General features: G+C 45.1%; 1 protein-coding gene across 2 annotated transcripts in view; it reads right to left on the bottom strand.

The window, feature by feature from the left end:
• The window catches only part of LOC131263029 (putative mediator of RNA polymerase II transcription subunit 26), a 108,786-nt gene extending 96,542 nt beyond the window's left edge, over window positions 1-12,244 (bottom strand). The window contains exons 1-2 of one of the 2 annotated variants that reach the window (XM_058265156.1): window positions 12,153-12,244; window positions 9,854-10,668 (exon numbers count right to left, since the gene is read on the bottom strand). In XM_058265156.1, the coding sequence (XP_058121139.1) occupies window positions 9,854-10,003 (150 nt within the window). In that variant the 5' untranslated portion in view covers window positions 10,004-10,668; window positions 12,153-12,244. The other variant, XM_058265155.1, reaches the window with a different exon arrangement.
• Between the last annotated feature and the right edge of the window lie 14,220 nt (window positions 12,245-26,464).

Below are 26,464 nucleotides of genomic sequence, written 5' to 3'. Positions count from 1 at the left end.
AGGAGGCAAACGCACACCCCTCGCAACACGGACGCTAAGGCTTGATTGTGCGGGCAGCGAAAATCGCACACTCCTTCTTTTCCGCTTCTTTCCGGCAGCAGATTTACCCACTTATGGAACAACTCCTGAGTCCGCTTCCGAGCGCTGCCTTTGAAGGGTGCAGAAACCGCGCGTAAATGTCCCACCGGGATGGTGGTGTTGGCGGCAGGGGGGGGCGGCAGTTGATTATCATTCACAGCACGCAGCGCCCGTCATCTTCATCAGACGGATTTCAATTTGGAAAAGTGTAATCTAATACGAACGAAGAAAAATCCGACTGACAGGCGCAGGAATCCCGACGAATCCTCGAAGAATGTGGGTTACAAGCGTTTGAAAAAGGATGAACTGAAAGACGGTTAGAAAGTTGGGGCGAAGGAACAAAACGGCAAGACCGCTTTCGCTATTGTGAAAGGATTGAAGAATGGAATTTAAATCTAGAAAATTGTAATCCCGATTTGCTTTTAGATGAAACAAAAGAAATAACTATATGAAAATTAAACGGGTCAAAACAGTGCACCCAACAGCCCAACGATTTTCATCCTTTTAGTATGGTATTCTCCTTTTAAAGTACCATATATTTCTCCAAGAAAACTACCATAAGGCAATGTCCGCTTCGTTTTTTAAATGTAAACGGTCCGACACCTAATCCTCTTAGTCTGGATTACGTCGAATTTATCCTGTCCACCATGTTTTACGTCGTCTGGTGCGGGCCCCACCCTCTTTTGTTTTGCTTTTTATTCTCCATGATTTCATGCCCATCAAGCCAGAAAGTCTTCGTTCGCTTCAGTTCCAAATCACGTTCGAGGTAAACAACTCGCTGGCATCGAAGCGATCAGTTTGGTTTTGCCTAAACATCTCGTATTTAAACGAAAAAAAAAAATGCTTGCACGGTGTTTAGAAGAATAGTTCACCGTTCTTTGAAGGTTGCGGATAACTTTTCCCACGGCTTAATGAAAATTACATTCACCACAAATCCTTTAAATTCGAGGGTGGGCTTAAAGCACTCCAAGCGCCCTAGTTTAAGTTCATTGAAAGAAATCGGTTTTGGAAAAGATTTCATAACGTACTTCAAAAACCCCCGGGCCTCTGCCGAGTCCGAAAAGACAGCGAGACTTTAATTTCTTAATTATGCTTTCTGGGGTACCCGAATAAGGCAAAGCCCAACCACCACCACCCTCACCGTTCCACGCTCGCACGAGTGGAGACTCGATACAATTACCAAATAAAAAGAACAAAGTCCGCTGCCAAACACTTCAGCGAGTTTCCTTTACTCCTTCTCACCCATTCGATAAACTTCGCCAATGATGACGATGATGATGATCGTGCCGGGGATGAAACGGGATGAAAGTTTTCAAATTTCTCCATTTAATTAAATTCCATCATTGAACCACCCACCGACACCCGAAATCCCAGGCTCACATTTCAGGCATCGGGTTAGCGGAGAGAGACCGATTTTGTCGTCGAGAAGGTGGGCCTGATTTGGAAAATGGCTCCGTTCCATAGATCGGTAGCGATGAGACTGTCTTTACAGCGGTGGTTGTGCCTCTACACACGACAAAGCAAAATATGGCTTTAATAAGACGAAACCGCAGGAGGGTGTTGGTGCAAAAACCGCACGAAGCGCAGGTGTCGCTAACAGCGAACGGGATGTGACAAACTTCTCCCAGTCCAGTAGTGCGAAAATTAATTGTCTTCCATAGGCGAGTAAATAGGTTAACCCACCGAGTAGAACCTTCAGCCGAGATAGATCAAGATACAGACGAAACAAAATAAAAACCCAAACACATCGTGCATGCAAAAACATCGCTGCTCGTTCAAATTCCATCAGTTATCTTTTCTAAAAGACAACCACCATTAGGTCACCACCGTTCGTCCGCCAAAGTGGCGGCTGCTGCTGCGGCAAAGTACGCAAAAAACGACGTCCCACTTACCTCGATTCCCACAGCGAAGCTTCCCAAGATTTGCAATAATATCGCCCATTTACGGCCCGCGACCACTCGGGAAATTGATTTAGCGAACGGAAGAGTAAAAAAGAACACTGTCCTAGCACGCAATTGGGTTGATGGCTGGCGGACCAATTCAACGCAGCGCCCTTCCCAAGGCGTGAGAATCTAGAACACACAAAGCCAAGTCCACGGCCTCCCCCCGCGCGTCTTCGTCTTCGCATCCTCCTCCCGGACCGACCCCGGAGACGCGACGATCACCGTCGAGCGATGGACATTAACGTGTAACTAAATTATCGTTGATTTGTTGTGTAAACAATTCCGCACCCGGGGACAGAAGTTCTTGCATTTGCGGTGCGCGATTGCAGAGCGATGCAGCTTGACACACGCACACGAGCACGTCATCCGAGGGGAGGGGGGTGATTTGTTGAGCTACGCAATAGAGAGAGAGAGAGGGAGATCTGACATCAAAACCGGAAGGACACGGAATAGGATCAACAAAGGCGAAGGGCATAGATGTTAGCCGTCGGAGATCGAGGATTTGATAGTTGAAGATCGCAACAGAATGTCGTCCTACGTGTTGGCAAGGGCGAACCCTTGATTGGCAGCGGTCGCTTCCTAAATAAAATAACACCAAACGCACCCGACTAGAACAGGCGAGTCGCGCGCTGTCATTTCCAGACGGTGAGGGTAATTCAAAATAAAATATCATCCGGAACTGAATGTCTAACGAAGCGAAGAAATACTAAACATTCTTGGAAGCACTTATCAGCGCCTGACAAAAGCGTTTTTATTTTTTCTCTCACTCGCTCGCGACGATGATTCAAACTTATTTTCGAACACCATTTCGTACTGCTTAAAATTAGTTTTAAGTATGAAAAATTCCTCTCAATTCCGCCCATATTTTGCTAAAAATAAAATATCCAATTAACACCGGACTGATAACGAGCTAACCTTTGGCGGAAGCATCGTTGTTACCAGTGGAAGCCGTATGCAATACAATGTAGACGCGATAAACCTTAAATAGGTAATCAAGCCAGATGCCTTATTTGGCATTCGCAATACAAAGAGTAGTGCGCGAGAAACAACAAACAGATTTAAATGACAAAAAAACAGTTGAAAGTCGCAATTGTAATGAAATGTTGTTACATGCGCGTTCTTTGTTAAGTTTCAAATCAAGCACGAGGGCACGTGCAAAAAGGGTGTGTTCCCTGCTCGGTGCACGATTGCATTTTCGAGAGCTCAATTTCTTCAACCCCACCACAAACCCCCGTCCCTAGCAAAGGGCTATCCGGAACGGGGTGATTTTCTAATGAACCGCAAGTGAGTGTGCGGACACTGGAAATAGAAACGCATTCTCGAGTGCAACTGCATATCAACTAACTATAGTAAAGAACAAAGTAAGAAAGTAATCGAACGAATGTCAGCTTTCTAGAACACCTTTGAGAAATTCCGGGCGCCAAGCCGCCTAAACCACAGGACACGAAAACGGAACGTCGACGCAACGGTTTCGATTGATCCCGGCGTAACCTCCCCGATGGCACGATTTGTAACGTCTAATGAGAGTGACCCCGTTTCTTTCCCCTGAACAAAGTGATGCAAAACATTACAGGTGCAAATCCGGCGAATCCGTCCACATCCACGACGAGCCTCCAACGACAGGGAAAGGTGAAACTGTGGGAACATTTAATCTGCGCCCTAGAAAAGGTTCACAACTGGCGTAAAACATTCTAACGAATTCTAATCAAATCCGTTGCGTATGCAACCAGGGTAACCTACTCCGGTTCGGTCAAAGGGAACTGAGTCACCCAGATCGGGCACGTGTGTTTGTACGTCAATGAGGTATAGCGAAGGAAAGCCAAAGGTAAGAAGCGAGCTGAAAGAAATCAAAAATACAAAACCCACACCAACTCCACACCTCGGGGAAGTTGTTAGAGTTACATTCGTGTGTCTCCCCAGCGTAAATAACACCGAGGTCTGTGCAAACCAGACAATCGCAGCTCGTGCAGGGTTACATCACACCTTCCAAAGGCCGGCACCTCACCTTCGGGCTCTTGAGCAAGTCCTTCAGTGCACCGGTGAATAACCGGGAAGCAGCAGGCCCGGTGCCTACTGTCGTCATGGCGTGGAACGCCGACTTCAGTTCCTCGCCGAAACCACTTGATGTACTACTAGTTCAGCTACTTTTTATTTTTCTAAGTCCAGTCTGAGCTCCAATGTGTTTGACTTTAGCGTGGCACGTGGGATGTTCTTTCTACTTCCCACCTCGCCAACCCGAGCCTTCGCCATCGTGGGTGAAAGTGGTGAAAAATAAACATAACGTGTTACAGTTCTGGAGTGTCCCGAGTCCAAGTCAAAAGAATTGATCCGGCCGGTGCCGTCACTCGGTAGGAAGTCGTCTAAATGTCTGGTGATATCTGGAGTCCCCCACCCTCACATGAGGGGGCCGTTTGTACCTCGCCAGCCCAAGTGTACTTAGCTCTCGGAGGGTGAACGCAGAAGTGCCATTACGGTAAACAAGCAGCGATAATGATGCCTACTTTCCCACTACACTAGAACTCGTCGGTGTCTTCCACGGTTCCAGCTGGCAAAAACAAAACCCAAGCGACAGAATACGGTAGCTGGTATTTTTAGCTCCTGTCTTCAAGCCCCGAGTGCGGACACGATAGGGTCAGAAATCACCTTCCAGGTGCCCGCACGTCGGGACATCGGTCTCTGTTTAGCCAAGTCCAAACATTCACCAATCCTGTCTAGACGCACCGGAGAGAGAGGGAGAGAGATTTATTGATGGCAACTGAACTAGTTGCACTTGAACGTTACCGGCCGACGGTCCGGCAGTTCGATGAACGAACAGAATTCTTCATGGACGCCTACGCGGTGCAACTCCACGTTAAGTCAAACAAAGATTAAATCACGGCCACTGATACTCGGGGAGGCACTTGAGCACCTGATGGAAGGAAGTGTTTTATGACTATGGCAACCGGAGAGTGAGCCCTCGAAGGTGCGCTGAAGGATGCGTTGCAAGTTTCCGTTGCTCTTCTAGAAGCATCTCGTGGACAACCCGTCCTTTCCGAACCCTAAGACATAGGTTCCCTATTGACACGCATTATAATTCGCAAAAGTGCACGCAATAAGTCTCTCCGCATGGGGAAAAACGAAAACGACCCACCTCTCCGGGCGTAGATTAATCGGCTTTCGATATGCAACCCTTAGTCACCACGTAGCCCGAGAGTCGGTTCCATTTTTCCTACCGCCCCGGCCGCAGCAGAAGTCACGTACGCTGGCGCGGATCACGTTTTTCGTTCAACCTAAACACGCCTCTCGGTGGGGCCGGTTGTTGTGTTGCTATTTGTACCGGATAAAAACGGCGCTGGACGGCAACATTCAGCGATTGTTCTTCGCGTGTGTCCCGTACGCGAACACACACACACACACAAGGGGTGAGCTGAGGCGCTTGTTACCTACGCCAGCCCGTTTATCAAATGTTTACCGGTCGAGCAAGGAAACGAGCCGTTCGAAATCAGTGCGTTTGGCCTTTGGAAAGGCAGTACCGGCGGGAGTCATGATTGACACGGTCTGTGCGTAACCATTTAAAACTGACACGATTTTTACGACTTTGTCGACTATAGCAAAATGTCAACCAAACGAAATTAGGTAAGGTTAAAACTAAAACTCACTAACAGCCTATAGTGTTTAAAATTTAATATCAAGAAAATATCGTTTATCTTACAATCTTGGGCAAAAGGCAACATTCAACTAACATTCCATGTAGTTAGAAAAAAACTCCCCAAACACTCACACTGGTTGAGGCAAATAAACAAGCAAAAACGAATTTCACAACCTGACGATGCCACGCGCGCGTACAAAATCAATCTGATTTTAAGTTTTTCTATGTGGAATAAATATTCATCCGCCACCATATTTTCATCCGACACAACTGCCTTCACTTTGCCCATTAAACCACTCGTCCGTGTGACAGTCGGCCGAAGAACAAACATACAAAAACGAAAATGGTAAAGACAGAACTTTTGTTTTTTGTTTTATTTTTTGCTATTTTTTTGCTGCCACAAGTTCCGCTAAACACATAGATTAAAAACAACACAAACATTATGCTGCCCGAAGGCGCCGAAAGTCAACCAGCGGAAAACTTCTGGCAAGCGCGCGGCAATGCTCCGGTAAGCAAACGATGCGAATAAAGTGGACCAAAAAAAACCCAAGTGCGTCAACGATCAAGTGGTGTTGGGGGGCTTTTTTTTGCTTCGCTCCTCTTTTCTAGTTGAGCCGCTTGGAGTTCTATGATTTTCCTCCTACCCGCGCCCGCGGGAGTGGGACGCGGCAAAATTTTGAAAACAATATTTTTTCGGTGGTTCCTTCTGACAATCCACCAGCGTCGGTGCTGGCCTACGTCTAGCGTTCAGTTTCCATTGGGTACTTACGACAGTTCGTCACCTCGTACCACCGTCCCAACACCGGTTTGGCGCAAAACGCGACGAAATGGCCTCACACCCGGAATATGGCCTAAGGGAAAACGAACGCTCTCTTAGAGGTGGCGCATAATTTTGGCACAAGCTGGCACTCACTCCAGGCCCTGGCGGTAAACGATCGTATTTATCAAGCAATTAACACTTCTTCAACACTTCACCGTGGCGCCGCCCGGCGCAGGAAAATAGGGAAAACAAACCGAGGCGGCGGTGAAGAAGAGAACAACAAGCAAAAACCAAACGGAGGCTCACGAAAATATAAAAACGAACAACTAACGACCGGTCGGGCCCCAAAAGCGGCCATACCGTTTCGACCGTTGCTAAACGATAATGATAAAATAGCGAGCGACGAAGTGCAAAAACACTAACCCCGGCACTCGAAGGAAAATGGAAAGAAAAGTGCGGCGGAGTCGCGACTTTGGGCCTCGCGGAAGAAAACTACCCCTCGGACGACGCGACGGATCGAACGCGCGCCCCCCGGGGGTCATGAACGGGGAGGGTCGGAAAAATTCCATCTGGCCCGTCCGTAGAGTGGCGGGGTTGCCTAGGGCAGGGTGAAAATACATCATCCTTAATTCGGTTTTAATAATTCATACTATCTTCTTGCCATTTTGCTTGCCATTTTCTGCACTCTAGGTTTCTTCTCCTTTTTTTTTTTGTTGTGCATCACACCAAAAATATTATTTCACAATCATTCCATGTTCTTCACTGCCAGCTTTTTACGGCACAAATGGCGCGCGAGCGTACATAAAAATGTTAGACAGAAGGAAAACGCTGTGCCCAAGCGAAGAAGACGGTGTTGACTTAGGCGTCTCGCAAACGATTTTCCACACCGGAATCATTGGAAGCATCGGTGATTATACAAAAACTGCCCACCTCGGCAATGAAAGAGGCAAGAAAAAAGCGAACGGGGCGCTAGAAGTACTTAACGCCGGAAAACAAAATCTTCAGCGCCAGCGAGCCAAAGCAAACGCTCCCACCTAAGCGTACGGCGGCGGGAGAAAAGGAAATGAAGATACCGGGGGTTTGGCGAAATCAGTGCAGCACGTGGCTGCATGCTAATTTCTAGCCGGGCGCCCGAACCCAAGTCGCAGAGGGAAAAAGTTTCCCCCCCATGCTGCTCGTAAAGCCATCCCGTCCCCTCCCGAATAGGACGCGCGTTTTGGGAAAAGATTGAAAAATTAATTGGATTTCAACGGATCTCCGTGCGGCGCGCTTGCACACTTTTCGCACTTTACCCTGACCTACGACGAGTTTCCGTTCGGAAGGGTGCTATTTCTTTGCTAGGTGCTTTAAACCATTGGTTTTCGACCGGTCCCACCATTTGATTAATTTTCCTTTCCTTTCTTTTGCCACCGGGAGCATTGATCAGCCAAAAGTCAAAAACAAAATATAAATCCGGTCACAATGGAAAATATTAAAAACACGAAAAAGGAAAAATCAAATCAAATGAGAAGAAAAGGAGAATGACCCGAACCGAGAAGAAAAAAACACCGCCAAACATTTAACACAAGGAGGAAAACTTTCGAGGCGACACGTTGCGTGTCCTCGCCATCCGAGGTCCGAGGGAAAGCGGATGGGTAAAACTTTCCACCGCCGAAAAACTCCCAACCAGAACCGTGTCTCCAACAAACCGGGAAGGGGTCCGAGAAGGAAAAACTTACCGAAAAGAAGCGGCCCCCGGTTCGGAAAAAAAGGAAAAACACTCGCCACGAGGGACATGACCGACCGCTCAAGCCACCCTTGCCACCGCGCGTCACACGAAGATGATATGGAAATTTATGTTTTAATCTAGACGATATAAATTATGGGCATCGATTCACCGGCGTCCTGCGTCCCCGGGAGCGGGTCAGCTTCTTTTGGCGCTGGGCTGCCCTTCTCCGTGACTCCAAAGAACCACCAAAGCTAGCAACAACAACAACTAAAACCAGCCGAAACGCGGATGGAAAGCAAAAACCCCGAATGACCAAATGGAAATTGAGCGGGGAAAGAAACGTACCGTGGTAATGGGGGAAAAATGCACGGAAATCTGTGACAAAACGATCAACGTTGAAAGGCGCAACCCAACGGGGCTGGAGTGGGCAGAGGTTCTCGGGCTCGGGCGGGATGGGGGGGATGTCCATTTTTCCAACGTGGTGTGGAATTTATGTGCCATCAGTGTTTCGGGCATCTTTGATTTATTTCCGGCCGAATGGAGAATTTTCTTTTCCCTTTCCTGCTGTAGCGGTTTCGTTTGGTCCTGTAACTGGAGCTAGGCCAGCACAGTATGTACCACCATGGTCTGTCTCGCATTTTTCCTCTTTCTCTTGCGTCCGTAAATTTTACTAACAACAAGCTACTGGCGTTGTTTCTGTTCGTGTCGAGGTTTTTCGCTTTAATTAGATTGAAATTCGCTGGACATGCAAGCCAACCGAACTGACCATGCGAGATTTTGTATGTTTTGTTATGCGCTTTAAAAACAAAATAATTTAACCACATTGTGGAAAATCCTACACATGAGACAGTCCCATGGAAATAATTTTGGAACATTGCTTCAATCAACGGTTACGTGTGAACGACCTCATTAAAGAATTCATTGCTCCAGAAATCACCCAAAGGCCATCAGTTGTTTAACAACATCAAACAAACAAGTTGTTTGGGGCCGATAACTTTCACTGTTTTGCTAAACGGAACAAACACTTTACACTACATTAATCAAATAGTCGACAAGCAAAAAAAAAACAACTGTAAACCCTCGACACTAAGAAGTTAAAATAAAAAGACTTTGCCGCTACGTTGCCTTTTCACTTTTCTAAACCCATCGCCCAACCAGCACCAAACTGTCTACGTGAGAATCACGCTGACTGATAAGCCACCCACCGTTCCCCCCGCATATTTTCACACACACACACACGCTCGCCGATCGCCACAAATTAGTTCGCGGTTCTCTTATCACCATCCCACCATCCCAAACCATTTTCCCCCGCGAGCGAACGAACTCGAACCTATTGCCGTCACCCGAGCACGTCACCCATCGCATTTTGCCTTATCGAGAAGTGCTTCTATCTTTCATTTATTTTTTTTTTCTTTTTTTTCACCCAAACCCACCGTGGGTGATTCTGCACGAAAACAGAATCTAAGTGTGACACACGCAAAAAGAGAAAACGAAGTGAACAGAACCACCCCGAAAAAAATGAAGCCACAAAAACAACACGCGCACAGAGGCGATCTCACATACGCGCGCGAATAGATAAAGCACTTTCTGGTGGTTGCGGAGGTGGTGGGGAAAACCGTGCGGTGGGGAGGGGGGACACGATCAACCTGCATGAGATGCAGCTGCACAAGCTGATGCAGATAGTAGGCTAGGATCGGACGTCCCAAACCGTCCGTGGTGTGCGAGAGGTCACTCACCTGCGTTGCATCGGTGTAGGGCGTGCTGGAGTTCTTATCCACCATCTGGGAGCCGAAGACGGGCGGCGTCGCGAACTGCTGCTGCGCCCCCATCGTATCCATCTCGCTGTGCGACAACGGACTGATCACCTGATTGTGTTGCGGGATCATCACTGCGCCCCCAATCACCCGGCACCACCTCACTTCTTCTCCTGCACACTTGCACCGAACCGAGGACACTGGGCCGCGCTTTTCTCCGCCTCGCTCAACTTCCGCCTTGGCCGCGTTTTCCCTGCCTTGCAGCTCCTTCTTCAAACGGGGCGAACCGAAATCTAAACCTTTACGACACTTTCCTTCTTCTTCCAGAACCACTCCAGAAGAGGACGCTCAACTCACAGAGGATTCCCTTTTCGCCTAGCTTTCTTTCCTTAACACGCCGTAAGCACTTTCGCGGATGTACCTTTTTTTCTGTAATCAATGCTCGGAATGATGTTAGCGCATCTTTCGTATTATTTTTCCCCTTTGGGCACTGGCTTTTCTTTTGCTGCTGGTTGGCTTTTTTCCACCCTTCTTAATTGCACACGTTTTATCACTTCTATTTTTTTTTTCTTCTTCTTCTCGATTCTGAGCCACCTTCACACTCCTTGGCGCACACTAAGAACACTGGCCTCCATCGAATGAGTCGTTTTCATTTCTTCGCCCGAAGTTAATCTTCTTTTCATCACTCATTGATAATGCGACGTCACCTGAGCGTTTTTTCGCCGCTTCCGGGAGAATGAAACCAAGTTTTTTTTTCTTCTCTCCTCTTTTTTCTAGCTTCAAAAAATTCGTTGTTGCTAAAATTCAAAGAAAAAACAAACAAAACAAAAATTGATTACGATATTCATCAGCTTTAAATAACACACAAGCAGGAGATTGCGTAGCACAAGTCTGCGATACGATATCACCATTCTTATTTCATTCTTCATTCTTGCTTCCTGGTTTTCATCGTTTAATGCCCGCTAATGTCCGCAGTTCCTCAAACAAAAACTAAAAAAAATCTATCGAAAAATGTATCGATCGAAACCAGAACGCAGCTGAATTTGTTCTTCACTTGGAGTTTTTAACAGATTAACCAACACCACAATCGATCCGCTTCCGCAGATAGCAATGCCCAGCGCCATGCCTAACGTGCACTTCCTGTTACCGGAAGTTAGAAGCGCCGGTCTGTTTGCTGAAACCTCTATCGATAACAAACTTGGCTCCATCAGTGCACGCCACTTCCGCCCGGCTTAACATCAATCTCGTCTGCCTTCGCATCTGGGACCAGAAAGAAGTGCAGTTCTCAAAAATATATATACAACTTCAAAATTCTGGTTGCATTTTGAAATGTTTGTTGCATTCGACTTTTGTCTTATTTCCTGTTTGGGATGAAGTCGAAAAAAAAACACAACATAATCATGGAACCAAAAACAAAAAAAGGGAAAAAATCAAAATTTAGACATAAATTGCAATGCAGTTGTTGCACGTAAACTTCATGTCAAGTAACGTTGATGGTAGGATTCTTGGCAAAAATGTTTGTCACCACGTTTTTCAAAGAAACACCGCGAAAAAAAAAAATCAAAAAAAATTTTTCACTCTTGCTTGTTTCAATAAGTTTCATTTAAAAAATAAATTATTCGTGCGAATTGATCTAAATCCTGCCCAACATTATTGAACGAAAATCTTAGTCACTTTGAACACAGTCCTGGGCATCTTTAGAATTTTTTGTATATCACAATTCGCATTTTGCAAAACACTCAAAAAAAATCCACTTTTATCATTATACAACTTAAATTCACGTTCATCTGACAATCGTGAAGATTTTGGTTCAGTGTAATATTTTCTTCGGCACAAATTCACCAAGTCACCACAGCTTCAACAGGAAGAACCATGTTCTCCCAATCGAACCCATTCACATCGTAGTACACTGTGTGTTTCTTCCTGCGAAACCCGATGGTGTTCGTATCGTTGCAAGACTTGACCATTTTCTTCAATCAATATTCACCTTTAACACAAAAGTTGGCAACGTAACGCACGGAAATACACGAACGATAGAACTGTTTGTTGGACTTGTGTCACACTCGCGTCATTTTGTGATGGCTTCTGCTTGTGCACTGCGTTTGACGAAACGCAATCCGTTTCGTTGCTTCCGCCGTGTCCTTTTCTGCTATGCGTGCGCGAAGGATCCGAAACACCGGGACGGTTTTCCTTTGGCTGCTGCTGGTTGATGCTGCTGCTTCTACTTATAAAACCACTAGACGCAAAGAAAAACAAAAAACAACAGTGTTGTGTGTCCTACAGCCGACGATGCGACAGAGTTTGCGTTGCGAAAAATGGTCTTTGCTCTCTATGCCCGCGTAACAACGGCGCTCTACGATTTTCCGTCCGTTCCGCGGAAGCGTTGTTTTTAGACTGAACGCTCCTCCGATGTTTTCGAGCTGACTGTGTTGTCGGTCCGGTTTCTTCGTGCGCCGCTTCGGGCGTTTCGATGCCGAACGTTCGGCCGCTCGCTCGCTCACCCCCACAACGTGATACGATCATGCCGATGCGTTCACTCGCACACACTCGCGGTTTCACCGTTCCATCTCGCGAACGCGCGTCGCCGCGACGTCCACCCCCGCGCATCGTTCCGCGAATCACCAGCGACGGGCGATCAGCTGTCCCGTGCGACCGAAATGGCATACTTCTGGCTCCGTCGCACACCATCAACAAAACCCCGCCTCGGTGTGTGCGTGACGGCGATGCTGCGCACTAGTGATGTGCATCGTTGAGACTCTCGTAAGGAATCCCTCATATGCCTCTTCGGTGATTCAAGTCACTAATTGAATCACGATTGGGCAGTTTCGTGAATGTTTAAATTTCACCTGATGTAAAATATGGGAAAACAGTTTACTTACAACAACACTAACACGAGCGTGACTTTCAAAGCCATCATCTCGAAATTGGGAATGAATCAAGGGTTCACTCCTGTGGGTCACTAGATAAGACCATTGAGGGGCGAAATTGATTGCTACTATCAGCCGGTATCAGCGCAGTTAAACAAATCTTGCCCGGGTCGGTGACCGATTTGACGCAACAGTATTTGCGTGGTATAGATAGTAGAATCGATGTTATCCATTGATAAAATAAAGGCTTAAAACAGCGATTATAAGGAGTCAGATAAGATGAAAATAAAATTGAAGATTTATTTTAAATCGAATGATTGGAAAATACCATTCCAATATTTTCCATTGCTCTGAGAAGCAAAACATATAAAACAAAAACATAAACTGTTTGCTTTAATTTGTAAAAACAAACAAAAGTTTTCATCGTTCGATTTAAAAAATTAAATATTTGCAGACCGCAATACTTCGCGTTGATTTGCAAAAGGTACGTTGTTAGTGTGCGTAGTAAAAAGCTTACACATACCACCGTGCGCAATATGCACCGCGCAGTGCATAAACATGCCCCGTTTTCCATCCCCACCGCGTCCACAAACGAAACCAAAATGCATCCTGTGATGTAGTATTGGTGTGAGTTCTGTACTTGAACACAGAAGAGAATAATCGATCTCGAAGCGGTCCGTCCGCAAATGTCCCTTTCCACTGCCATGCCTCTCCAGTACACCACCCACAATCTTATGCTGTTGCTGATGCTTCCTTTTCTAACGTGGAAGCAGCATAGACGGTAGCATAATTTCATCCCCTTTTCGTGGTGTGCGTGTGCTGTACTCCGATTGGTAAATAAAAATACAAAACATATGATTTGTTGCTTGGTGTTGGTTTTCCTTTCCATCGTGTGGAGCAAGTGCAGCGGAGGGTTGGGACGGGTGGGATGCTTAGTTTTTCGTTCCCTCCTGCTGTTCCCTCCCTCCCCACCGTTCATCTTCTTCTTGGGTGAGTTTTCGTTTCGACCATTTCGGTGTTTTGTTTTGCTTATTACTCGTAACTGGTTTTCCACTCCTCTTCGCGCAACCATACCGTGCTCCCCGTCCCACCGCCACTGCTAGACCCGTCCTAAACCTGTTTTCAGTTCCGCAGCCCAGCACACTGCCAAGGTGCTGTACGCTCTTCTTTATTATTCATCTCTGTTCATCGTCGTCGGCGCTGTCTTGGATCGTCGTCATCGGTACACCGTTTCGATGATTTATTTTTACTACCACCATATTCGCGAATCCCACTGCCTCAAAAAAAAAAACACCGCGATAATTGTGGGGAGCAGTAAAAGAGAGACGAACACACCCGGGCCACACAACAAAACGGAAAATCATATGTGCCCGCAATTACACTCCCGATTACGGCCAATTAAGACCACTCGAAGTACGTCCGCGGTACGTAAAGTTTGGCGAAGTTTTGCTAGCCCGAAACATCATCGTTCCGGGAATGTGATTAGCGGCGATGGTGCGCGATTACGATTCGATTCACACTACTTAGCCTTACAGGTTGTTTGGTGTGTGGTCCGGACGAGACGGGCAGCGGAGAGGCTGGGTGAGGAGGAGCAACAAATGATCGCAAATTCGCTTTCAGGCAACAGATAAAAATGACCATGAAGCGATTATTTGTATCGGTTTGTTTGCATCTCGCACAAATTGATTCATTTACGCCAGTGATTCTCAACTGATTGCCAAATCCTGTTTATTTAATTCCATTTAAAGAATCCAACGTCCAACACATCAGCATACAACATAATTTGGCTGATTATTTATTAGTTAACAAAATGCATAAGTTGTCAAAATGAGATTAATTTTTGTTAGAGCATGGAAACGAATTTGTTTTAATCCGGAAAATGTAGAACACGTAACCGATGCATGAGAATCGCCGAATTACGTAGATTTACATCTCAAATATCAGCATAGAAAGGAAGAAAACGATAACTTAACGCTCCTTCCCCCTACGAAACAGGGAACGGAGGTAATGAAACAGAAATTGAACATTTTGCTTACCGTAATATAAATTTTTCTCGAAGAAACAGATGGAATAAGATGCAGATGGGATAGAAAATCCATGTTGCGCAAAATAATGCCTCCACCAAGAGCAGGTATTAACTGCGTAGCTACGGGAAGCATTATGATGAATCAACAATCAACCTTCTCCCATCTCTGTCTTGCCCGGTTCGGTAGAAACGTTCCACCACCAACACCAAACCATCAAAACGGAACGTTTTTATTGTACCGTTAAAGCCGTGTGCGTCTTTGCCATCCTTGCATCTTGCTCCGGGATGCAATTCGTCGCCACCAACACCACCAACCACCGAAGGTCCCTCGACTCACACCTGATTTATCCACCTTTACCTTTACCAACCCGAACCAGTTCCGGGGGGGACTGGCACTCCATTTACAACCAACACCAGACGCACTAGCACGTCTGAATGGGCAAAGCAATGGCGCAAACCGATGAGGGCCCTGAGAAGGAACAAGGATACGCGACGGCAGCAGACAATTGTGCCAAAGACGGGGAAAACGGAGGAAAAGCGATCCGAACGGTCGTAAGAACCGACGGGACCAGACAGCGAGGGTTTGAGGACTGCTCGGGAAAGCCATGCTGCAACCCTGCAAGCATAAAGTGATGTTATTATGTACACAGGTATTTACATAAACACACAGAAGATTGCTCGTTTCGAGCTGACCCCCATCCTTTCGGGCTACCCTTCCACATTCCCTCACGCCATGGAACGATTATGCTGCGCATAAAACGAAGCATAAGTAAACCTCATCTCTTCCCCGGGATTTGAAATTGTGCAAATGTGGGTGCGGATGTGGTTGTGCACCGTCTCAGTTTGGTTGTAAGTGAGACGCCACCGTCGGCGACAATCACGATGAAGATGATGATGATGATGATGATTTGGAAGATATGATCCTTTTTTATGTGCAAAGCTACGGTCTGGCAAGACAGGAAATAGCAATAGCAACAGATTTCTGCGCATAATTAAAGTACAATTTAATGCGATTTTACATGAACGAACGAAGCCGTTCGATGTTTTCGTTTATGTTAAAAATGAATCGGTAAATTATCGACCACAGTTTAGATTTACGGAGCTCTTGTAGAAAGTAAAAGAAATTAAATCATCGATTGATCATTCAGTTGAACATCATTTTCGAATACAATGAAACTGTTTTATATAGACTCACAAAATGTCCAATAACCATGAAATCATGAAGTGGAAATAAAGAAGTACTTTCGAAAGGCAAATTTTATAATATTTTTGTATCATCCACGAAACGTTACACTACTTCTTCTCATCTGATTTAAGCACCAAACGCTACGCACGATTTCTTCTCCCACATATCCAAATTAAACTCACCATACGCTTCCGTCTACGGTTTCTTTATCGGGGTGGAACACATTTTGGCACAAACTACCATCTTCCTTCCGCTCGACCGCGGCCAACCATCCTCCACGCGTCCAGCGTGAATCAATCTGCCGGAACCGGAGGAACGAAGACACCGGAGGATTAGAATCGTGTTTCAAATTTCAGCTCGATTAAGCTCACGTCCGGCGAGTGTCAATTGGCCGAAAGGGAAGTTTTTAAAGCAAGCAAGCAAGCAAGCAAGCAAGTAGCGAAACCTTGAAAATCCGCCCGAATCTCCGAAATCGATAAACGGCTGCACAAATGCGCACAAATCGCACCGCATTGTTTGGTGCACGTTCCCGGGGTTTTACAGTTTCGAAACACCCGGAATCCTTTCCGGATGTCCTCGGGGACGGGCAGCGCCGGTTGGAAGTGATAAGCGCTAGGTTTGGGTAACTTTCGTCGGTCGGAAGTTATTTGGTCCGTTCTGTGCCGTTTTCGGGCGTGTATATCTTGATAAACGTCAAGCGTCTGTGTTGTGCTACAAACTTATATCGGTCCAGTTTTTCAAGGTACAAAGTGGTAAACAATTTTCGCTCGTTGAAGATGGCACGTGTAAGATCGATAAATATTGGTTGGTAAAAATATTTAAAACTGTTTCCTTCAAATAACACAATACATATTTGTCGTATTTTAAATTTAAGACTTCGCGTAAAGCGTTTAAAACGGTACTATTAATGATCGTAGGAACATAATTAATTCCCACAAGTTTTTTCTCGAATCGAAGGCACACAGTTCGAGTTGGGAAATATTTTTCCACAAGCACCAGCGGTAGAAATGTGATGAAGTGAAAAATCTTTCAAATTACTTCCATACCTCCAGTGCATTACTCGTTACCTCATCCTGCACATGCACGAATATCACTACCCGTCAATGGCTGCAGACCACTTCTGGTTCGGGGCAATCGGGTGTACTTTCGGTGTCTGGTTTTGAGTGGTTTCAAATTTCCCTCAAACGTACCGAGGGGAGGAGGCAAAATAAAGGACTCTCACCGCGAACCACAAGGAATGGTTAAACATTTTTCGGCCTCAAGATCTTTTCCCTGTCGTGACGCTTGACGTGGAGTGATGGGAATGGAAATGGTTCAAGTGGTAGAAATGAAACAAAAAAGGAAAAAAAATCATAATAAATAGAAAAAAAAAGAATTTCCCAAATGTTGCATCGAGGAAGAATGTGTATAACGTATTTTTTAATTTGAAAGAAATCATCTTTTCTTTTCCACCTCAACCCAAAAGTAATGAAACCGAAGACATAAAGATTCGTGGGAGATTGTCCCGGGATGACTAAACCAACAAGACAGCCGATAGAAAAAAAAAACCACATAGCGCACCAGAGAAAGACGAAAATGAATATGGAATTAAAATATCAACGGTGTTATCGAGCGAAGATTATTAAGGTACGGTGGATGCCGACGATCCTAGGATCTTAAACGAAGCAAGGATAATTCTTCCATTACGCTTATGATTATGGCAGAACAAATATTACCGCTTTCCCATGCCACTGTTGACACTGATCTCGAAATGGGGACTTCGCAAAGAAACTGCCCTCGCTCCAGACAGTTGCGTCGAGAGTCACCCTTAAGGATTCAGGTATCCTTGGCAAATGGCTTTTATCCATCCACGACGTTGACAAAGGTACCGACCGCTTTCGGATGTAACTGTTGATTATGCTGACATCATCCGGATGGAGCCCGGAATGGAGCCGTAATGGTAATCATCTCTTTCTCTCTCTCCTCCTCCCTCCGGAATCGGACGGAGGACGATTATCTCGTCGGAAGTGGAGAAAAACACAAATGAGGCAAACAAAAAAGACCGAAAATAACCGTTTCGTCCGTAAGCAATGGAAGATTAATTCGTAAACAAACTACGCTGCAACCGCAAACCCGGAGAAAAAGAAGACATTTTGGCAATCTTGAGGCACTTTTACTTCCCATCACCCTGTTATCCTCCCCCAAAAACTGATGGACAAACCGAACGACCGACTTTTCCATCGCCTCCACTCGCACAAGGACGCAAACACGCCTCCAGCCGGCCATCGGAGGGAAGGGCGATAAACTGCGTCCACCGGCGGTAAAGTGAGGATGAGCCACTTGATGGATGGGGTCATTTCGAGCTATTTGGAGGCCGGACTCTCGAACCACCCTTTCGGTAGCCACCATATTCCGCTATACCTCGCCCATTCCCGGCTCGCGGGAGAAGTGTACCATAAATTGTGGAATGTGTTTCATAAATTTGTCTCTTAAGCCCACACACACACACACAAACACTCATTCGGTTTCGGTGTGTGTTTCGTTCCGTTTGACCATTTTCCCAGTGGATTCGAACGCCGTTTTGGCGATGGCTGTGGCTGTGGTGATATTGGCCAACCAACTATTTACAATCGATTCGTTTTCCGTGCCGTGAGTTCTGGTGGTTAAATTGGGCTAACGAGAGGCATATAGGGTTTGCTATCCGAACATTCCATTGCGACCGTGGCAAAATGTTCCGAATTGTTGATAGTGTATTTTTGTTTTTTTTTAGTCTATACGCTCCGAATTTTCATAGGTTAGTGTTGCTAAAAATTGAATCCACTTTTGAAATGCCAAAAATCAAATTATTTTCAATCCCATATTTCATGTAGCAAATCATCTTAGCGAAGTTTCGTCAAAGAGTTATTTTCCACGAGTAGTATTTTCTATAAACAAAATTGACGTGTAGTTTAATTTTTACTTTTTGATCTAATAATTATTTAATCTTTCAAAAACCGGATACATTCTTTTAGTTAAACATTTTGAAAATTAAAAAGTAAGTGTATTATAACTATGTAAACATATCTGTGTGCAGACCATTACTTTTGCTAACCATTACTTTTGCGGACATGCGGGCACTATCATCTAACGAACCAGAGAATTCTCCTTGTCTGTCAATATTTTATATTTTAACTTCAAAAACACGAAAATCTGACATTTGGTGGCCGTTTCTCAAAAAAATTCCAATTCAGATAATTCTATTGCATCATTCCCACAAATCCATATTCTTCATTTTCTTTCATTCAAAAGTAAATTCTCAAATTCACGCATTTGATAAGACAAGCAACTTTTTTGAGAAATAATAAAAATGCCATTGTATCTGGGCATTCTTCTGGCCAAAAATCTTCGTAACAAGTTTAATGCCGTTTTAAATGTTTTCCATGAAGTAAAAGATGAATTTCTTGGCATAATTGGTAATTTCATTATTTTCTACAGCTTCCTTCTTGGTCAGGTTCATTTTGAATTCCGTCTCCACTTAGAGTCCAGTTGAATAAAACCATTCTTCACGTACACTTGGAATAGTACGGTTTACTGCCTGACTTCAAATACGGGAAATAAGCGTTTATAGTAAAGATTTCCTTAAATTTATTTGTCGATATTACATCTTTTTCTGTTCTAAGGTTCATGATCAGGCAAAATTAAAACCCACAGTAAAACTAACCGCAAAAGACTGAGTTTGCATTAAAGCATAGATTTGGCATTTGTAAGACGTGTTGGTTTGGTTTCTCCTTCTGTTCAAACAGGAATTATAAACTCTATTGTATATATCAAATCGACATATCCAAAAGGGCTACCATCTACACTTTTCTATGATTCCTGTTTTGTTCGTTCTAAGAAAAAAAAACTGCATTAGCTAAAGCGAAATGCTAAATCTCACCATAATGATACCCAATGAATGTGGTACAATTGTGGTGGAGAATGAATCGGAGCGATATCACGACCCTAAGTAGGTAGGTGTACCGCACACATAACCACCCATTACGGGCACATCGAGGTACACGAGCACCCCGAGAGCAGCCCAAGAAGCGGGAGCGGTCAACATTGTACGGTTAGCCGCGGGATCATCGCCGAGATGGCGTACTGGTGGCTGCCACCATTTGGCCGCCATGCATACTCACATCTGCTGACCGTTCCATGTTCGGTTTTCCTTTTTTTTCCCTACTGTTTTGGATTTGCTTTTTTTATTTTTTATTTTCCTTCCGCGCGTCGCCCGAAGGCCACGTGTGAATGTACCAGTTTATGCTATCTCATGCAAAGCAGCGATCTCCCACTGGCCAGCGTGGTGGTGGAGGCAGAGCGAGGCAACGAAAAATAAAATGAAGGCACACCATAATGAAGACCATGTCCATGTGGCTTGGGCCCTTCGGATGGGTGAGTGGCGCGGGAAAGAGCGTAGATAATGCCTGTTCCGGGATCGTGCGTCGTATCCAATCCATTTGGCCACGCGTTGATGCCGTGCGCGTGCGGTGTGCAGGGTGGACCGTATGTGCTGCCTGTTGCGATGGGTCCTCCCTGCAGTGCCCCCACCCCCCCGTCCTCCCTCCTATTGAACGGCAGTCGGACAAGGTGTTGTTGTGAAATGGATCACTAGTAGCAGAGTTTTTCTATTTCTCCTTTCAATCGCAAGCGACCAGCTCGTGAACACGTGTAAGTTTTCCTTGATTTTCGCCGAAAGACGTTTTTGTACAAAATAAATTTTCCTCTAAAGTGATTTGTTTTCTAAATGAAATTGTAAAATTCTTCACAACCCATCATGGTGTTATTGGAAATAATTAAGTATTATTTAGCTTGAAAAATCTGTCCGTCTGACTCCAACAATTTACTCTAAACTTGGGATTAGCCGCAGCTTAAATTATTACAGTCATCGAAAAGCAATTGCTACAGCAAACCCCTAAACGAGAGATAAACTCCCCGCGCCATCCGTTTTCTTCTTCCAAACCCACAAGGGCGGTAAAAGTGCCAAGTGCTGGGAACCGGGGCAACCCTGCGTGGAAGAGACAGGCCCGAGATGGATCCCGAGCCGACCGACCGCTTATGTCGGTTTCATGCTGCACGCGGGGGGTTCCATGCCGCATGCAAATTATTAGTTTTGATAATCGTTCATTTCTTTGAATTCGCTAATTGACACAGCATCGTTACGGCGCACCATTGGAAGCTACCCGCCGCGAATGAGGCAGGGGGTGGGAGAAAGTGAGGTGAAGTGAAAACGAGAGAAAGAAGAAACAAACGATTTGAAGTAAGGAAACTGACCGTCCAAGACGCGATAAGGCTGCGTGTCCGCGATGGGGGAAAGCAGTGCCAAGAACTGGAAACCATCGGATGACTGTAAGTATAACGAACCTTCTTTTGCCGGTCGTTGGTGGGAAATTGTCGTCTTGATGCCAACGGCACAACGAACCGTTCGACATCAGCCGGACCAGCTGACCATCGCCGTTGAAGAAGATTGAAGGACAACTATAGGAAGAACACCAGAAGTGGCGGCGTAGACTGATAAACAAAAAAAGTTGTGCAATAGTAGATAAGCCCGCAGTTGACTTGGTGAGTCATTTTTTACAGTATTGGGAAAACTTTAGTTGTACTGGAAAAAACACATGGTAAATAATAGCATGAGGTACTTAGTTAAAACAATATATTTTCAAGCAAACTGATATTTCTGAAATATGTTTCTTATAATGGCGTTTGGCATGACGTTAATGTACATATTTTTTCAAGACAATAAAAAAAGAACATTGTGTTCAGAATACAATTCCAAAAGTAAAGTTTTGAAAGAACACTCAAAACTGAGTATTGGAAAACCCTCATTTTCAGCAGAAGTTGTCCATTGCTTTAGACAAGACATTGTAAAATAAACAAAATGGAAGAAGGGGTTTTAATTGAAAATTAATCTCAAAACAAGATAAAACTAGTAATTTTATAAAAAGGAATTCACTATGGTTCTTTCTACCGAGTCGATTTTTTATGCCAAGGCCGCTCGAAGATCGAAGCTGCGCTGTGATAAATTGGTAAAATCTGACGAATATGTTTTCCTTTTGATTTCACGGTATTACGATTGAAATAAAAATCAAATCACATTAAGAAGCCCGAACAATCCAGGAAAACTCAAAATATGTTGTTTTTACATTCAAATATATGTGAAACGAATGATTATTTTAATAAAAGTGTCCGTCAACGGACGAAAAACATTTAAATATCAGGTTTTGACAGAAGCTTCGACCCGCCTACTGAAACAAGATTTTCGATTTCACTCGACAAACGTTCATGACTTTTAAGTTATTTATGTTTCAGTTTTTGAAAACAAATACATTCATTCGAACGAGAACGAAGAAGTTTTCAGCTCGTTTCTCGACCTGTTCAATATTTACCCATATTTTGTGTTCCATTTCGGCAAACCATATCGGGAAAATTTGTGTTCTAAAGCGTCTGCAGCGGAGGTAAGTTTTAAAGCAAAAACAAAAAAAAGATTGCTCATAAACATCACCATCAGCCACTCTTATCATGCGCACGTTTGTCCCAGTTCCTGATCGCTGGCTGCATGTGCTTAGGTGTGCAGTTTTGCGTCCCCGACGACTCCCCGTTGTGGATGAGTAATACTTTTTACATTGTCGTAGTCGCTCCGGCCACGATTCTGCTGACGGGCGGTTAAAATGGAACATCTGATGATGACCAAGCGATCGTCGTTGTCGCTGGAGTCTCACCAAGCGTCGCCAGCGTTCCGAGCACCCGGAGCGAATTCGGGAGCGGCGTGTGGAAACGCAGCGTCCGAACCTGAACTGAAAACATGTTTCCAAAACACACGAAAAAAAAAGTCCATGTTCACGTCCCTTCCCCGAACTTGACCGTCATCGCGCAACCGAGGAAAAACAAGCACGAGGAATCCACGGGGCCAAGCAGCACGTGTGTCCGTCGGTTTTCCACGTGCAGCGTTTGCAGCCAGCCAACTACTTTGTTTTTGCTTCTTCTTGCGAGTCTTGTGTGTTTCATTGCAAAAAAAGGAACTAGATTATTTATTTAAGCGTAATTAATGTCATTAGCATCGCCATAGTCTGTTTCAGCAGGGAAACGCGAGACTCTAAAAACAAGCCAATTGCGACGAAAGCTCACTGGTCACCGGGACACGAAACGAAGACCCAATCGAATGGTGCCCTGGAATGCGTGACATTCCGCTGGTAAATGAGACCGAGTGTCTCTAGAAGCCCAAAATGCGCGTGTTTAATTGTTATTTAAATTCCTTCCCTTCCAGCAACCGCCACAAGCCGCAGGCTCCGATTTGTGTGGCTCTGATGGAAAGTCGGGCAGATCGGTAAACATTCGACACGGTCACGGAAACTCTCGACGGATTGCTACGAGATGCCCTTGAGAAAGAACCATGTAGAACTGGCACGAACTGTACGCCCAACGTATATGATATGCTTGAGAAGGTGATCTGTTTTTCAAACCAGACTGGAACGCATTGTCTGCTGACGCCTTGGAAAGGAATTGGTGTTGGAACGTATTTATTGGGAGGATGGAAACTTTACGCTGGAAACGCTTTCCTTTTGAAGCAACTCATTTATATGTAGTCAGGAATCAGAGTTAGTTAGATATTTGACCTAAAAGTTTTTTTTTTTCATTTTCAATACCAATTTTAAAAATTCGAGTTCTAATGAGTTTCAAGGAGAACAAAACTTGAATTATTTCTTAGCTCTCGAGGTCATAAATTTTCATAAGCAATCCATGGCATCGCGTTCTTCATGTGACATAAGTGGATGAGCCGTCGTGAGCTGAAGGTTCTAGGGTCATATTACAGCTATTTTCCAGCGACCCGAGAATGTCACGCAGTGAATCATACGTGGATCGTGATGACAAGACCTCACGCGTCAGCCGTGGCCGTTGTTGGAACTCATTAAGCGATCAAATGTCGCACACCAAGGTACTTGACCTGGATTGGACGTCGGATTGAAGGGTTTGATGTAAACCAGAGGCTTTGTTAGCGTAGGCTCAGCGTGATAAAATCTTAGGTACTTTGTGTCGGTTCCAAATTCGGAGAAATGTTCGGTGCAATTAGGGGTTTTTTTCTGAATCGAAGCAGCTTGTGATGCGTTCACCGAATCGCGGCGAACCGGTACGGAAAACGACCACGCTGACTAAGCGCGCATTATTCAATCGACCGACATCTTTCCATCTGTCCACCGGCGCGCGTGTTATCGGTGCGGTAGCATCTGGGGAAAATTTGCACATCCCACGATAATTCCCACGTGTTCCCAAGGGAGGAAGGTATGAATAAACAAAACAAAAATCCACCCCGCTCGTCCGTGCCACTCCTGTCCCTTGTTCCACACACTCTTCGGCTCACGTTGACCGGCCACGTCAGCACGCAGGCTAACTGTCCGCGAATGCATTTGAAGTGCATTTCACCGTGGCGCGCGGCAGTGTGTTGATAACCGCGAGGCTTCTGAGAAAATCATTAACCAGTTAAAAAGTGTAATTTGCCCCAACCGGGACAACGATGTGGGCTGGGGAGCTACGATATGGCGACAACAAGCGGCACCACCCGGCCCGGCCAGGAGTGGTAGCGAATGCTGCCCGGGGACAAGTACAGCATTAGATTCCCGGTTCCCCATTGCATGCGGTTGTCTGGTGGTGGTGTTGTGCCTTTTTTTCTCGCTCCTCATTTTACTCCTCTTGCGAGATTATCATCTCGAAATTTGCGCACCATTTGCCGGTTTCGTGTCGTGTCGTGATCGTCGAGGTCGCCGACAACTTTGGCCGCGTAAGTGAACTCATCAATCATCCAGCCCGGTTATGGTGGGGGGGGGGGGGGGGGGGGGAGGACGAGACCTGTCAAGTGAGCATCGCACTGAAGCTGGTGACTGTTTTATTTCAATGTCACTGATGAGACGCAGTCCTCGATGCTTCGCAGACTTTCGGGCTGCATGTGGGAAGGAAGATTGTATATTTTCATTTTTATATCAAAACAAGAAACGTTTGAGCTCCATTGAAAATTACTCAATATGTAATGAATAATAAAATGAATAGCAAAAATACTTTTTTAACGCCATGTAAAGATTTATGGCACAGCATCCTCATAAACGTCAATTCGCGTTAAATTGTAATTTTTTTCAAAGAATCTTTAGAAATGATGATTACCACGAAAAACAGTACATTGAAATCATCCGATCCAATATGATTCTACATACCAATCTACACCACTAAATAGTTGCAGACAATTTCAATAATAGTGAAATAGCTTTCATTAAATTTTCTATAAAAAAAGATTTTCTTTCAAAGTACCACTTTTGTCACGATTCACTACTTTTCAGTTTGATTCAAAATGACGAAATTAAATGTATTTCAAATTGTGCATTTTCTTTTTGTTTCTCAAAGGTTATTTGCAGTATGTATATGTATATTTTATTACAAAATTTTATAGCTAAGAAGAGAAGATAAACACTAAGTATTACGATTGAATAATATGGATTGATGATGTTACAAGCAAGAAAAAAACAGCGTCTCAACATAATTTAACAGGATTGTTTCAGATCGATCACAGCATGCAAACACATCTCATCGAGAGCCTCATTAAAAGACAATAACATCGCTTAAGTGATAACACCCACTGCCGTCCCACAGCTGGCTGGATGAGCCGATCAGTTCCTTATTATGCTTTGAGAAGAGAAAAAAAAAAAGATAACACCCGTCTAGCTAGGGGGCTAGCTGCTGTAAAAACATGCAAACTCTACCATAACAACTATAAATTAGTAGCGTAAACATAACAATTAAAATTCACAAACCGTGGGCAGCATTATCGCAACTTGACGCGCGGCTCATTCCGCGATTGGCCGTCGGGCGCTCTCGTGTGTCTCGGCTTCTTCGCGCAGTTTCTGGAGAGAAATGCAGATAAGCAGACACAAGTGGGGCGTTAAATGATCGCGAATGAATGAGTCTTCGCTGACCGGATTTCTTGGAAACAGAAGTTTTCTTCCATGATGTGTGTTTCCCACTTTTTTTCATTCTGTTGCTTGCCATCTTGAGCTTCGTCTAGAACGGCGGCTGTATCGAAATGCGGCACGATTGCGGTAAGTGGCATATCGGTGGCAATGGTGTCGATGCGGCCGGCCGATGCGCGTTGCATAATAAACGATGAGCCTCAAACGTATTACACTCAAAACGCCCGAGGCACTTCCTCCTATCGTTGGATGCCGACGTTACCCCCTTTTTTCGGTTGATGCGCAAATGCCTGCGCCGGGCTGAATGCAATGTGCAACAGCGATGATGCACATTCTGCGTTGGTGTGGTGCGTGGCGTAGCTACCGGTAACCTTTAGCCCTTGGAGTGCAGCCGGGAGAGAAACGTGAATTGGATCAGCAAGCAGCATGTGAGAAGGCTTTTCCTGTTCTCGTGTCCTGGTGGCAAAGTGTCTGACCCATTTCCGTCAGAGGAGATGATTACACTCGCGCGGAGAGTTGACCGTTTTTCAATGCAATTGCTAATCCAGCTCATCGCCGGGAAAACCACCC

The sequence above is a fragment of the Anopheles coustani genome, chromosome 2 (genome assembly GCF_943734705.1).
Source record: "Anopheles coustani chromosome 2, idAnoCousDA_361_x.2, whole genome shotgun sequence".
NCBI classification, from domain to species: domain Eukaryota; kingdom Metazoa; phylum Arthropoda; class Insecta; order Diptera; family Culicidae; genus Anopheles; species Anopheles coustani.
Note: the sequence above shows the minus strand (reverse complement) of the source record. Positions and strands in the feature narration are given on the sequence as shown.